This window comes from Cololabis saira, chromosome 6, assembly GCF_033807715.1.
Source record: "Cololabis saira isolate AMF1-May2022 chromosome 6, fColSai1.1, whole genome shotgun sequence".
NCBI lineage: Eukaryota > Metazoa > Chordata > Actinopteri > Beloniformes > Belonidae > Cololabis > Cololabis saira.
Window position 1 is genome coordinate 44,630,610 of NC_084592.1, and position 15,761 is coordinate 44,646,370.

A 15,761-nucleotide genomic window follows, 5' to 3' on the forward strand; every position below is an offset into this window, starting at 1 on the left:
CTCATACTCTTCCGTAGATGTGCCCTTACTTTTTAACAACTTGTGCTTTACATTATTTTACCTCTTTTCTTATCATTTTATTTGTTATTTATGTTTTAATTGTGTCTTGCCGCTTTTAATGTTGATGTAAAGCACTTTTAATTACCTTGTGTTGAATTGTGCTCTACAAATAAACTTGCCTTGGCTAAAAAGCAGCTCCTCACCTCACAGACCTTTACATTTGTTGGACTATTGGACTAATATGATTATGAATTCATGACATATGTGAGTGGGTGAACATTTCTCTTGGGCCAGTAAAGGGCCGAAGCCAAGCCAAAGTTTATGCTGCATGACTCCAGACCAGATAACAGACTCCATGGGGTTTACGACACCTGGGAGGGGGGTCAGGCGCAGTATAGCCCCCACAAACCCAGCAGGGTTCCCGCCAGACCTGGAGGAACAAAGGAAAAGACAACGCAAAGGGACCAGGAACAGACTCCCTGGGGTGACGACACCAGGGGGGGTTCAGACTCAGTGGAGCCCCGGAAGCGAGCCCTGAAGGGGGGGACTGTCCCTCTCAGTAAAACCGCCCCAAGCCCAAAAGCGGGAAGCACCCAATCACTTGCCAGGGGCTGGTGACATCACGCAGCCCGCGGAACTCAAAAGCTCCCTTCCTGCCCAGTGCTCACTCTCTCCCTCAGCCAGCGGACCGGACAAGACGTGCCTGCCGACCGAGGCAGCCACGGCCGCATCTACCCATTTATTCCTGAGCGCTGCGACGAGACGGGGGGGGGGAGCCGCTTCGAGCCTGGAGTGTCCGGCGGAGCGTAAGACCCGTTACCACGGAGCGCACTGCGCTCCCAAGTTTCTCTCTTTTCTAATTTCTCTCTCCGCTCTAAGTTCTCTCCCGAGGAGGGCCTGATCCTCCGGTCAGCCTGCCAGCTCAGCCCGAGGAGCACCCAGCCACCTGCGTCCGTGAGGCCCACGCGCTCAGGAGCCCGGACGGGAGCCCGCAAGTCCGACGAGTGGACTGGATCCCCGCGCGCACCGAGACGCCGTGATAGGCTCCGTTGACTAGGGCGGGATCGCCCGGCTGCTGCACCCCTGTCTTTTTATTTCTTCAGAGTCGAAGGAGAAGAGAGAGAGACGAGAGACTGCTTGGACTGAAAGCCGAGAGGAACGAGGCCGCATCGGACTGGAACCCCCGACAGAACCCGCTCCAGATGCAGAATCCAGAGGAGACGTGAGGCTGTGTTTGGGCGATCAGTCAGTTAGAACGGTGTAAAGCTGAACTTATGTTTAATGAGATTACTGTATGCGTATTACTGTACGTTATCATTATTGTGTTCTTTATCATCTTTATTATTATTACATTTGATTCTCTTCTTTTCCTTCCATGCATTTAACGTTTATGTTTCATTTTATTGATTGTTGTTTTTCTTGTTAGTTAATGGTTTTGTAATAAGGTAGTTTCTGCCATCAGGTTTATTTGGGTGTTGCGTTTATCATCTTTTGACACCCGTATGTAAATAAATTCTGATTGATTTCTTTATGAGTGGTTGTGTTATTTCATGCAAGATTTGGTCACAAATTGATTTGTTTAAGCAGAGCCCAGTGTTCGGATATCACGCCTTCACTGTTATTCTGTAAGATTTGCTGTTCTGCAGGATAATTCAAATCATAATGAGACTGATTTTCTGCTGTTAGTTATCGAATCCCACCGGAAGTAAGGCCCCGGCGGTGGTGCCCCTACGAGAATTAGCATTTTTGATAATACAATTTGATAAATAGTCAACTTTATTAATTATTAATAATTCTTTAATAGAATTATCATTAGCCTTGATAACTGGACAGCCAAGCTACCTATGAGTTGCACAACACATTTGTCCCTTTTTGTTATTTTGCTGAAACTCTCCTGATTTATAAAAAGATGTCCTGACTGTCCTTTTGACGAGGACATCTTTTGATTGCTTTGTACAGAAACAGCAATATGACCCCAGGTTTGGCACGACGCTGCAGACGTACAGGAGAGAGCTCAGCAGGTTTATTGATCCCGGCTCTCATTTATCCCCAGATACAAACTCTTGATACTCAGAAACGACCCTGCATGTAGATACTCTTTATTTTGCATCATTTAATCATATGTCATCATCATCATCATCATTTATTTAACTCACGACCATGATCACATGGTATGGAGCACAAGTATACAAACGATTGTACATTTATAGCAAGTGGCGGGCTGTACATGTTCAATTAAAATACTAAATTTTTGCAAAATAAATATGATTTGAACAGAGGAAGGACATTCTTCAAAAAGGCGCCTAATTTATAAATAACATTTAACTTATTAGATTGTAGTAACAAAATCAGTTTAAAGATAGATGGTCGGTTTGTATAATACTTTGCTAAATATATTTGTCTGAGATTCATTATATTTACATTCGTACATTCGAACAAAATATGAAACTCATCTCCATTACAGAGGTTACAGAATCTCTAACTTCTATCCAGACCTTTATAATAATAATAATAATAATAATAATAATAATAATAATAATAATAATAACCTTTATACCTTCCAGTGAATTTTGGGATTCTGGGCAGAGCTGGGTAGAGTAGCCAAAAATTGTACTCAAGTAAAAGTACTGTTACTTCAGAATAATATGACTCAAGTAGAAGTAAAAAGTAGTCATCCAAATAATAACTTGAGTAAAAGTAAAAAAGTACACTCAAAAAAACTACTCAAGTACTGAGTAACTGTTGAGTAACGTCTGATTTATTTTTTTAACACAACCATTCAAACAGACAAAAGTATAAAATAATCATCTTCAGGCAAATTAAATCAATAAAATAATACAATTAATTAAAATTAATTAAAAATAGCTTAAATTAAAATAATCTTAAAGTAAATTCAAGTACTTTAATAAATGATAAAATAATAACAGAATAAAAAAATAAATTAGTAGCACAAAATGTCCAGCCTTTGTACTTTTCTTTTTTAACCAGGCAGAACTAGAACAAACATGAACTCATAGAAACTCTGTGTGTGTTTGGGTCTGTGTAAATGTGACAAAACATGCAAAAACAAACATTTTTCCCAAAGAATCACCCAGTGATGTCATGAGATTGACGCGTACGTGGATAAAAGGGATAAAAGAAAAGTAACAGCTCAACGTAGCCTAATGTAGCGGAGTAAGAGGAACAGTTTCTTCTTCACAAATCTACTCAAGTAAAAGTAAAAAGTATAGTGATTCAAAACTAGGTCATTTTATGAAAGAGTGTCCTAAAGTACATGTTAGTAATAACTACATGTGTTTTGCTCCCCAGTCATCTGTCAGTGAGGTAGAGAGAGAAGGTCAATTTGAAGAACTTACAATAGGTGTGTTAATTGAAGACAGACCCTGTATAGCTCTTCTAGACTCGGGAAGTAATCGTACCCTAGTCAGACAGGATAGTCTCCCTAGGAATGTCATTTCTTGTGGGCATGCACAGTGGATGATGAGGAAGAGATTCAGGAGCAGTACTTTCCATCCTCATCTGAGACTCCAGTGTTTCCAGATCTGAGTCATCTCACACCAGATCAACGCCAGGAGCTGCAAGTCCACATGTCAAAGGAGCTCTTCAGTCTGAAACCAGGTTGTACACACCTCACTGAACATCGGATCCGTCTGCATTCACCTGAACAGCAGCCCATTAGGGACACCACTTGCCGCATTCCAGCCAGACTTGTCCCTGAACTGAAGCAAGAAGTGGAAGAGATGCTAGCTACAGGAATCATCGAGCCTTCTCACAGTGAGTGGTGTAGCCCTGTGGTATTGGTTCCGAAAAAGGAGGACGCTAAAATCAGATTCTGTGTTAATTTTTCAAAACTGAATGCTGTGTCGGCCTTCGACCCCTACCCAATGCCAAGGGTGGATGAACTGATTGAGCGCTTGGGACATGCCAACTTCCTGACGACCCTTGACCTCTGCAAAGGGTACTGGCAAGTGCCCTTAACAGATTCTTCAAAGGACTTAACAACTTTCAGAGTCCCAAGTGGCCTGTTCAGATTCAGGATGATGCCGTTTGGTTTGCACGGAGCACCAGCAACATTTCAGAGGTTGGTGGATGAAGTTTTGAGAGGAGCAGACGACTATGCAGCAGCCTATATCGATGACATTGTGATTTTCAGTCGAACCTGGGAGGAGCACATTCAACACCTTGCTGATGTTTTTCAACGCATTCAGAGAGCTGGTTTGGTCATTAATGCCAAGAAGTGTCACATTGCCAAACCTGAGGTCCAGTACCTTGGCTATGTGATTGGAGGGGGAGGTATCCGTCCTCAGGTGGGAAAGGTAGAGGCGATTGGAGCTTCCCCACTACCCAACACCAAGAGGAGGCTACGGTCATTCTTGGGGTTAGTAGGCTGGTATCGCAGACTTATCCCCAACTTTTCATCCAGATCTGCAATACTGACTGATATGACTCACAAATCTAGCCCAGTGAAGGTGAAGTGGACGCAAGAAACTGAGAATGCTTTTCACGATTTGAGAAACTGTCTGTGTCAAGAGCCTGTTCTGCAATGTCCAGATTTTACTCTCCCCTTCACTGTTCAGACAGATGCCTCTGGAGTTGGTCTAGGAGCTGTATTACTACAAGGAGAGGATGGAAACCAGTTACCCGTGCAGTACATCAGCCGAAAACTTTTTGCAAGGGAAACGAGGTATTCAACAGTAGAAAAGGAAGCGCTAGCCATTAAATGGGCTTTAGATACATTGAAATATTACCTCATTGGCAAAGAGTTTGTTCTCGAGACTGACCATCGTGCATTGCAGTGGATTCATAACATGAAAGACACTAATGCTAGAATCACCAGATGGTACCTGTCTCTCCAGCCTTATCGTTTTCAGGTCCGGTATCGGCCAGGACATAAGAACGTCATCGCTGACTACCTGTCCCGTGACTCCGATGAGTAACGGTCTTAAGGGGAGGGGTGTGTGACAAAGTGGGTGAGAGCACACCATTTGTCACCATGTCAGTCTACTATCTTAGCCATCCAAATTCAACCGTGCTTGTTTGTTTTGGTTATAGGTCTATCATTCTTTCATGCCATGCAGGCACATAGTAACCCGGGTTTGTTTGTGTTCTCAATTATTGCACTTAAAATAATACAGAAAAGTATTGTTAAGTTTAAAGTCGTTTATTTGTTCAGTTTTTTCATTTATCATGAGGTTGATTATGTTACTTACCATACCCACCAGGTTCCAGTGTCAAAAGGAGGGAAAAGTGCAAACACTTCCTCTATTTATACCCTGGTGACATCATTAGTGATGTCACTGGGTTGAACCATGTATGGGGGGGGAGGTACATTTTGGGATTTGTTTTCTTATTGATTTTGATTATTTTTGGCATGGTTGAAAAGGTATTGGTAACCATGGCCGACGCTATTGTGTGTTTGGTGGTGATTGTGGTTGGAGACAAACTGTTGATGCCTCAGTTGATTCCAGGGAGGCGAGTGGAGTCACCTTTGGAGTGGTACAGCCTGATAGAAGGGCCTACATAACCAGCTGCTGTCTGCTGCCGGAGGAAGGAGAGACCAGTGTGCAGCCATGGGCACATGTTACTTACTTTAAGTACTTTTTTGGGAGAAAAAAATAAATCACTCTTGAACATTTTAACATTGCTTCTGAGTCTGCCTCCTTCCATTCATCTACTCTGGTCACACTTCCCCACAAGTATAGTGATTCAAAACTACTCCTAAAAGTACAACATTTCCCAAAACTTACTCAAGTAAAAGTAACGGAGTAAATGTAACTCGTTACTACCCAACTCTGATTCTGGTTATTCATCCTAAAATTACAAATGGCCTGTCTATACATTTGATTTTGACACATTAAGTACTGTTCTAGCTTAAACTCTTGCTTAAACTTTACATAAATATCACCATTTTTGCAGAAATTGATCTTTCAGCCTTTGCTCAACAGTTAGTTTCAACCAGTCAATATTATTATTGTGACAATATGATTGAATTAAATTACGATTATTATCTTCCAAGTAATTTGAAGTATTCAGACGCAGTGGATTTATTTTCAGACTCAAAAATTTATAATGTGGACTTTTTTAGTTTCCAATTTTTAAAAAGGCTTGGTTTTGTCAAATAAAGTTTTCTATCAAGTAAACTGACAGTAAAAGAGGAAACAAACTAAATGTATTATTTTATTCTAGCTTCAATTTCAATTTCAGTTTCATTTATACAGCGTCTTTTACAACAGAATTTGTCTCCAGGATCTTTCCAGAGACCAGAACATGAACATAAACCCCGAGCAATTATTACATAAACAATGGCAGGTAAAACCTGCCTATAAAAACCTTAAGCCAAACAGTGGCAAGGTTGTATATATTAAAGCTATATTAATAGCTTAAATATATACAACATGTCAAGAAAGACTCAGAGGCAACAAAATAATAAAATACAAACTAATTATTCTGAACGTCCATAAAATCAACAGATGACCGGATAAAGAGACAACTTTTCTACAAAAATGAGTGATTTAATTGTGATTATTTCAACTGTAAAGCAGCTGTTTAGTAAAGCTTTTTTACCAAATACACAAACTCCTGGCTGGTCATTTCCGGCTGTCGGAGGTCAGACGTGGTTCATCATGTGATGTTGAGGGTAACGTGGTTACGACTTTTCCTGTTTTGAGAACTTCCAGCTGCAGGAAACAGAGTTTCCAGCATGTGAGTTGTGAAAGACAGCTGACTTCACCGCGGTTAATAAAGGTCGGGTGTTGGTTAGTCAGCTCAGAGCCCATCTGGAAACGTGCCTTCAGATTTGATTGAAATCTTTATTTCAAGCATATTAAATTAAAAAAAAAAACGATTACACAAAACATCAGAAAAGAATACAAATAAACAGTCATTAAACAAATCAAAGGGAAATAAACCTCCATGCCCAAAAAGGAGTAGGAGGAAGTAAAAAAACTTATGAGGTCCTAACGCTTGTTTCTTTTTCAATTTTGCATGAATACAAAAAATAAAAATAAATATAAATAAATATAACAGCAAGCTTTACTTTCTCAAAAAATATACCTGTTATAAAAATATTACAGCACTTCATTGCAATATTATACCTGAGCATTCTAAATATTATTATAATAAATGATATACCAGAGCAATTATAAATTAAAGCTGCAAGCAGCGATGAACGGGCCCTCGCACTCACGGCCACCGCCCCCCATAAGCATATCAGAAACGATACCACCCACGACTTCCTATGTCAAACCATTCAAAAGTTATAGCAGAAAAAAGGGACAACCAATCAGAAGAAGGGGCGGGGCTAATTTTCACCAATTATGGTCAAGGACTCTATACCGAGTCCCATGACACCACCCACGACTCTTTATGTCAAACCATTCAAAAGTTATAGCAGAAAAAAGTATTCTAGGGGGCGCTGTTGAGCCGTTAGGCCACGCCCATTAATGCAAACCATGAAATATAAAATTTATCGCCAGGCCTGGCTTGCATGCAAAATTTGGTGACTTTTGGAGAACTATCAAATATGAACCAATCAGATGAAGGGGACGCGCGCTTTTTCGCGTCTAGCGTCGCCACGGTAACACTTTTGAAAGAGAAAAGTAATGCGCGTAGTCGCAAGATGAAGACGCACATTTTGATGTATAACACACCTGGGTGCACGTTACGGTTCGGGCCGTATTAATTGCCGAAGGAATGGCATAAATTGCGCCAAAATTACACAATAAATTAAAAATGGCTGACTTCCTTTTCGGTTTTGGCCATGGCGCCAAGAGACTTTTCTTTAAGTTGCAACATGATACAGGTGTGTACCGATTTTCAAGCATGTACATCAAACCGTATTGTGGGGCTTGAGGCACAAAGTTTTCCGGGGGGCGCTGTTGAGCCATTTTGCCACGCCCATTAATGTAAACCATTAAATATCAAATTTATTGCCAGGCCTGCCTTGCATCCAAAATTTGGTGACTTTTTGTGCACGTTTAGGGGGGCCAAAAGGCCCTCCTTTTGTCAGAAGAAAAAGAAAAAGAAAAAAAAAATTCCTACAGATACAATAGGGCCTTCGCACTGAAGGTGCTCGGGCCCTAATAATATATCATATATATATATATATTTATATATATATATATATATATATATGTATATATATATATATATATATATATATATATATATATATATATATATAATTATATTCATAATTATAATATATATATATATATATATATATATATATATATATATATATATATATATATATATATATATATATATATTTATATATATAAATATATATATATAATTATATTTATAATTATAATATATATAATATATTTGGCAAAAATCTTTTCTTTGTATTTGCTTTGAACCTGTAGATGGTTTCATTGTTTCTCTCAGACTGTTCCATATTCTCACTCCACTGTTTGAAATGCAACATTTTTTGCTTGTAGTTCTACATGTCTTTAATTTAAATTTAATTGCTTCCCTTACTTCATATCTCCCCTGTCTTTCCTGAAACAGTTGCTGTATTTGTCCGGGTAAAGAGTTATTTCTGGCTTTGTATATTATTTGTGCAGTCCTCAACTCTGCAATATCGAACAATTTTCAGATGACCAAGTTCAGCAATCACAAGCTGCTTTTGGTTTCATTCCCCGTGTTCAGACTGTGTTCAGCATCGCTGCTTCAGCCAAAAGGGAGAAGTTCTGGGAGATTTCCCAACGCTGCAGTCAAAGAGGCGAGGAGGTGTGGAGGTGAGGTCCAGTCATTGTGAAAGTACTCACTTCTCCAGATTTCCGCCACTCTGGAAATTTGGGAGCCCAGCCCTCGGCCCGGCGGACCATAAAACCCCAGCGGTGAGAGATGCTGCTCCACTTCCAGACGCCGCCCAGGGCCAGAAATGCTACGCAAGGTGAGTTCCCGTCATCTCAGATGTTCTCCTTAAGATTGTTTGTAGTAAAGGACATTTATAGGGCTGGGGATTGATTCAAATGTCAAGAATCGATTCGATTTCGATTCTTAAGATTCAGAATCGATTATCACGCTTTGATTCGATCCGATTCCGATATTGATTTGGTTTAGTGTTAATAAAACTGTTTTTTGAGCTGTTGCATGAATTATATGACTGTAGTTCTGCAACATATTACTACTAGTATTATATTGAGATTCAACAGCAAGTATTGCAGCTAATGATGCTGTAAGGACCAATCAGCTCCCAGAATGCTGATAGAACTGAAACAGAAACATCGTGGGTCAGAATTACCAAACAGATCCAGGGAGGAAACAGAGACGGATGAAATCGGTTTTATTTTTTCCCATTTTTGAGAATTTGGTTTTTAGCATTTTATGCAAATGTAAGTTATTCGCCTGTCCAACAAAACATTCCTTTTTAGGGCATGAACAAAAAAACACCAAAAGTTGTAATGTAATGATGAAAAATTAATCAATCTTTAGACATACGAATTGATTTTTAGGAATCAATTGAAATCGTTTTTTTCCCACACTCCGTTTTAATTTTTTCCATTTTTGGTCTTTTTCAGTTTTTCATTTTTGAGAATTTGGTTTTTAGCATTGTATGCAAATGTAACCCCAAGACAGTATATAAAGTAATAAAATATAGACAATTTATGCAATTATAACTGAAAACTTTAATGTTTTCATACCTTGAAACATATTTAAAGGCAAAAACATGGCACCAGTTATTCTCCTGTCCAACAAAACATTCCTTTTTTTGGGCGTAAACAAAAAAATACCAAAGGTTGTAATGATGAAAAAAAATCGATCTTTAGAGATACGAATCGATTTTTATAAATTAATATGAGAATCGATCTAGAATCGGAAAATTGATTTTTTTCAACACAGGCCTAGACATTTAAGACATTTTAAGTTCTTGACTGGTTTAGAAGGACATTTAAAGTGTCCCCCCCTCCAGGGCATCACGGAGAGCTTCGGCGCCGCCATCCACGGCCTCGGCACCGCTCAGCTGACGGACCTGGTGGTCCAGAGGAGCAAGAGGATGATGCTGGACACGCTGGGGGTCGGGCTGCTGGGGACCCGGACGGCCGTCTTCCACAAGGCCCTCGCCTACAGCCAGGTACCCGGGGGGGGTGATGTTTCTGAAAGTCTGGGGATGCTGCATTAGTCAGGGTTTCAACTTTGAATCTATTCATTTGGTTTGTTCCAAGATAGTGAACTGAAGACGGAGCTCATCGTCAGATTGTTGAATCGCTTCTATAACTGACACCTTTATCATCAATCATTAACTTCTATTCCTCCTCAATTGACCTTTTTGTGACTGTATTGCACTGAACCTCAGTGTTTACATCCATGGTTTAAACATACAGCGGGAATGGTAATCTGATATAATGTGGTTTATATCACTGTACAACGCTGTACATTACGAGACGTTTCTTTATTATATTTTAACGTTACAGTCAGCTGTTCGGTCTCTCTCTACATCCCATGTGTCTGTCAGTTGAGCTGTTACACCGAGAGCGCCCCCTGCAGGTTTGGTAACCGGTTATGAAGCGTTTTTCTTTTGAAGAAGGTTTCTGGTTTTATATCGTTTTGTGCTTTGCATCGTTTCTCTATTTGCAGCGTTTGATGATGCTGCATTTGTCTTTGTTTTTTGCAGCACGTTTTTTCATTTGCACCACGTTCCTCTTTTTGTACCTCGTTTTGAGTTTGTGAATTTGAATCGTTTCTGTACTTTAAACCGTTTTCCTTAACTGAGACGCATTAGGCCGTTGCAGTGCGTTTGGCCCTTGTCGGCCACCGTAGAAAACAGATCCTTTAACAATCACTGGACTGAAAAGTTCGCATTTGTCATGCCAACCTTTCGAAATACATCACCTGTTTGCCTCATTTGCAACGAAACTGTTGCTGTTGCAAAAGAATATAATCTGCACCGTCACAACAACACTAAACATACAAATTTCAAGGATTCATATCCTGAGCTGTCAGAGGCCCGTCAGAGAAGAATACAGTCGCGGCCGGATTGGATGGTTCGGCGGGCCACCAGTTGATGATCACTGCTGTATTGTTTCTCTGGGAGTCGGAGGTTGGAACTTCCACCTCCGAGCACAGAAGCTCATCCTCCTCCTCTCTCTTGCAGCTCTTCACGTCGGAGCAGAGGAGCAGCGTCTGGGGCCGGTCCGAGGCGGTTCTCCCTCCTCACTACGCCGCCTTCGTCAACGGCGTGGCGGTGAGACACTAGAATTGATAAGATGCTCAAATTTGATGTGAATTGTGATACACTTTGCAAGAAAGGTCAACAACGCATCTTTTCTCTGAGGAAGCTCGCTAAATTCCAGGTAGACAAAAGCCTGATGAAAATGTTTTATAGTGCTTTTATTGAATCTGTTATCTCATTTTGTATCATTTGTTGGTATGGAAATCTTGCTCCCTGGGGAGAATTATGCGTGTAGCTTCTAAAGTTGCTGGGGTGAATGTGTGCTGAATGTTTATATCTGCTGCAAACCTAATCACCCTTCAAGGGACAAAAGTGAAGTGAAGTGAGTTGGGACATCAGAGTCCCGGTCCGGCCTGGTGGGGCTCCCTGGTCACCAGCTGTCCCCTGTCCCCCCCCCAGGTCCACTCCATGGACTTTGACGACACGTGGCACCCTGCGACGCACCCGTCCGGCGCCGTGCTGCCGGGCCTGCTGGCGCTGGCCGAGACGCTGCCGTCCCGGCCCTCGGGCCTGGAGCTGCTGCTGGCCTTCAACGTGGGCCTGGAGGTGCAGGGCCGGCTAATGAGGTTCTCCAGGGAGGCCGGGAACATCCCCGAGAGGTCAGACACTTATGGCACTTTTATACTAGTACCTACTCAGCACAACTAGACTCGTCACACCCCGGTTTTGTGCTTTTACACTACGGGTGGAGGCGTGCTGAGTTGATACTTTTTCTGTACACTGCAAAAACTCAAAATCTTAACAAGAATATGTGTCTTATTTCTAGTTAAAATGTCTCATTTTTAGTCAAAAAATCTCATTACACTTAAAACAAGACTCATCACTGGAAAAAACAACAATTTTCACCTGTTTCAAGTAGATTTTCACTTAAAATAAGTAGAAACATCTGCCACTGGAACTTGCTTGTAATGAGAAGATAAATCTTGTCCCACTGGCAGATTTTTCTACTTATTTCAAGTGAAAATTTAGCAAAATGCACTGATTTGTTCTTGGTGAAGCACCACCTTGATAAAAATAAACTATTTCATACATTGAACATATGTTTTCACTAGTCAATCATTCACTCGTATACAAAAATCCATTTGAAACAAATGATAAAATTGATATGCGATCAAATTGCGATTAATTGCAATTAATTAATTACAAAGCCTGTAATTAATTTGATTAATTTTTTTAATCGAGTTCCAGCCCTAATATATATATATATATATATATATATATATATATATATATATATATATATATATATATATATATATATAAGGGATGCCCCGATACCATTTTTTTCACACCGAGTACGAGTATTTTAATTTGTGTACTCGCCGATACCGAGTACTGATACGATACTTCTACCACAAAAATAACTAGGCTAAAAATGCAATGAATTGGAAGACAGGTTTTATTTGCAACAGAAATTCAATTTTAAACAAAACTCAGCCGGCTGGGCTTTCCAGTCGGGAGGGCAGCTCAATGTATATTAATAAAATAAATATATTATATATTAAAATATATATGATATATATTTATATATTAAAAATGCATATATATATATGCCTTAGGTTTTTACCAACATGGTATTAACCATTAATAGATATGCAGACAAGTTAGAAAGTATAAAAAAAAAAAAAATCTGAGCCTGTATTCTACAACAGTATAATAAAGTCCTGTAATGATGGCTTTTAGTTTTGGTTCCACCCCAAGAATTTACGTGGCCCCATCTGGCCCCCCCTATGAAACATTTCTGGAGACGCCCTGCCCAGACTCCTGACTGACCCGGTTCTGTTTCCCCCCCCCCCCCCCCAGGTTCCACCCCCCCAGCGTGGTGGGGGTGATGGGCAGCGCTGCGGCCGCCGCTAAGCTGCTCCGTCTGTCCCCGGCCCAGTGCGCCCACGCCCTGGCCATCGCGGCCTCCTCGGCCGGCGCGCCCCTGGCCAACGCCGCCACGCAGACCAAGCCGCTGCACGTGGGCAACGCGGCGCGGCGCGGCCTGGAGGCGGCGCAGCTGGCGGCCCTGGGGCTGGAGGGGAACCCCAACATCCTGGACCTGGACTCAGGCCTGGGGGTTTACTACCGGGACTACCGGCCCTGCCCCATGGACGGTGCTGCCGGCTCCTTCAGGTTGGTTTAAACAGAACTTTATTTAAATATACAAACTCTCAAAGATATGGAAGAGTATCAGGGCCAGGCAGGAGAAAAATACAAATATTTTAGAGGAGGAAGATTTTTTTTTATTATGTACTTCGAGAAAAAAGTCAAAATCTCGAGATTAATGTTGAAATACGATTTCGAGAAAAAAGTCTAATTGTATTTCAACATTAATCTCGACATTTCGACTTTTTTCTCGAAATTGTATTTCAACATTAATCTCTACATTTCGACTTTTTTCTCAACATTTCGACTTTTTTCTCGAAATTGTATTTCAACATTAATCTCGACTTTTCGACTTTTTTCTTGACATTTCAACTTTTTTCTCAAAGTGCACAATAAAAAGAATTCTTCCCCTCTCAAATATTTTTTCTCCTGCATGGCCCTAATACAATTTCGAGAAAAAAGTCTAAATGTATTTTGACTTTATTCACGAAATTTCGACTATTCACAAAATTTCGACTTTATTCCTGAAATTGTATTTCAACATTAATCTCAACATTTCAACTTTTTTCTCAACTTTTTTTCAACTTTTTTCTTGACATTTCGACTTTTTTCTCAAAATTGTATTTCAACATTAATCTCGACATTGACTTTTTTCTCGACATTTTGACTTTTTTCTCGAAGTGCACAATAAAAAAAAAATTTCCCCTCTCAAATATTTTTTCTCCTGCATGGCCCTAATAATTTTTCGTATTACGGAAGAGAAAGTATAAAAATACAGGCAAGAGAAAAATAAAAATAATATTTTAGAGGAGGAAGATTTTTTTTTCATTATGCACTTCAAGAAAAAAGTCGAAATGTCGAGAAAAAAGTCAAAATTTCGTGAATAAAGTTGAAATGATGAGAAAAAAGTCGAAATGTCGAGAATAATGTTGAAGTACAGTTTCGAGAAAAAAGTCGAATTGTATTTCAACATTAATCTCGACATTTCGACTTTTTTCTCAAAATTATATTTCAATATTATTCTCGACATTTCGACTTTTTTCTCGAAATTATATTTCAACATTAATCTCGACATTTCAACTTTTTTCTCGAAGTGCACAATAAAAAAAAATCTTCCCCTATCAAATATTTTTTCTCTTGCATGGCCCTGATATTCTTCCATAGTATTACACACCAAAAAGTTCTGATTTAAGTAAATTAACGCCCCCTCCCTCCAGGTGGGTGCTGGAGGACCAGGACGTGGCGTTCAAGCGGCTGCCGGCCCACCTGGCCATGCACTGGGCCGTGGACGCAGCGCTGGCGGCCCGCGCCGCGCTGCTGGACGCGGAGGGGGGTCTGGATCCGGGCCAGGTGACCCGGGTCACCCTGCAGGTGCCCTCCTCCCGGTACATCGACCGGCCCCTGCCCGTCTCCGAGCACCAGGCCCGCCACTCCTTCCAGTTCTGCGCCAGCGCGGCGCTGCTGGACGGGGCGGTGACCCCAGCGACCTTCAGCCGGGAGCAGCGTGAGCGGCGCCCCCTGGTGGAGCTGCTGGGGAAAGTCCGGGTCCAGACCCCCCGGGACAACCCGCCCTGCTTCGACGGCATGTACTGCTCCGTGGAGCTGGAGACGGCGCGGGGGGGCCGGTACTCCGCCCGCTGCGACACCTTCTACGGCCACTGGAGGAGGCCGCTGAGCCAGCGCCACCTGCTGGACAAGTTCAGACGCAACGCGTCGGCCGTGCTGCGGACCGAGGGCGTGGAGGGGGTGGAGGCCGCGGTGGGGGCCCTGGAGGACCAGAGCAGCTGCAGCACCCTGGGGGGCTACCTGAGGATGAGCAGCCACACACCTGAGCAGTAACTAGGGTCAACACCTTTCAGAAATAGAAATAAGGGACGCCCCGATTTCAGCAGCGCAGGCGCCAAAAAGGAAGGGACATCCCCAAAACTTCTAAACTGCATAGAAATGTATTTATTGCTTTGATTTAAAGCGGGGGTCAGGAACCCGCGGCTCTAGAGCCGCATGTGGCTCTTTAGCGCCGCCCTAGTGGCTCCCTGAAACTTTTTCAAAAATGTTTGACCTTTTTTTTCATTTTTTTGTCTTTTTTTCTTCCTTTTTCTTATTTTTCTTCTTTTTTTTCTCTTTTTTTCTTCCTTTTTCCTTTTTTAATCTCGACATTTCGACTTTTTTCTCAACATTTCGACTTTTCTCGAAATTTTGACTTTTTTCTCGACATTTCTCCTTTCGCCATTTGCCTTCATTCTAAGGCTTATACACGACTTTGCATTTTTTTGCGGCTCCAGACATATTTGTTTTGTGTGTTTTTGGTCCAATATGGCTCTTTCAACATTTTGGGTTGCCGACCCCTGATTTAAAGTTTAAAGTGCGTTAATAGCATTACACTTGCATGACTGTACAGACAGACAACCAACTACTGAAATAGCCTCCTATGCTACGTACGTAACATCAGCCAAGATGTACCGTATGCAGGTAAATATAGATATAGCTA

General features: G+C 41.3%; 1 protein-coding gene across 1 annotated transcript; it reads left to right on the forward strand.

Moving 5' to 3' along the window:
- Positions 1-8,890: 8,890 nt before the first annotated feature.
- Positions 8,891-15,121, forward strand: acod1 (aconitate decarboxylase 1). The gene is made up of 6 exons (XM_061724638.1): positions 8,891-8,902; positions 9,923-10,084; positions 11,105-11,194; positions 11,582-11,781; positions 12,986-13,300; positions 14,491-15,121. Exons 1-6 carry the CDS (start codon positions 8,891-8,893, stop codon positions 15,110-15,112), a joined length of 1,401 nt encoding a protein of 466 aa, XP_061580622.1. The 3' UTR covers positions 15,113-15,121.
- The last annotated feature ends 640 nt before the right edge of the window (positions 15,122-15,761 follow it).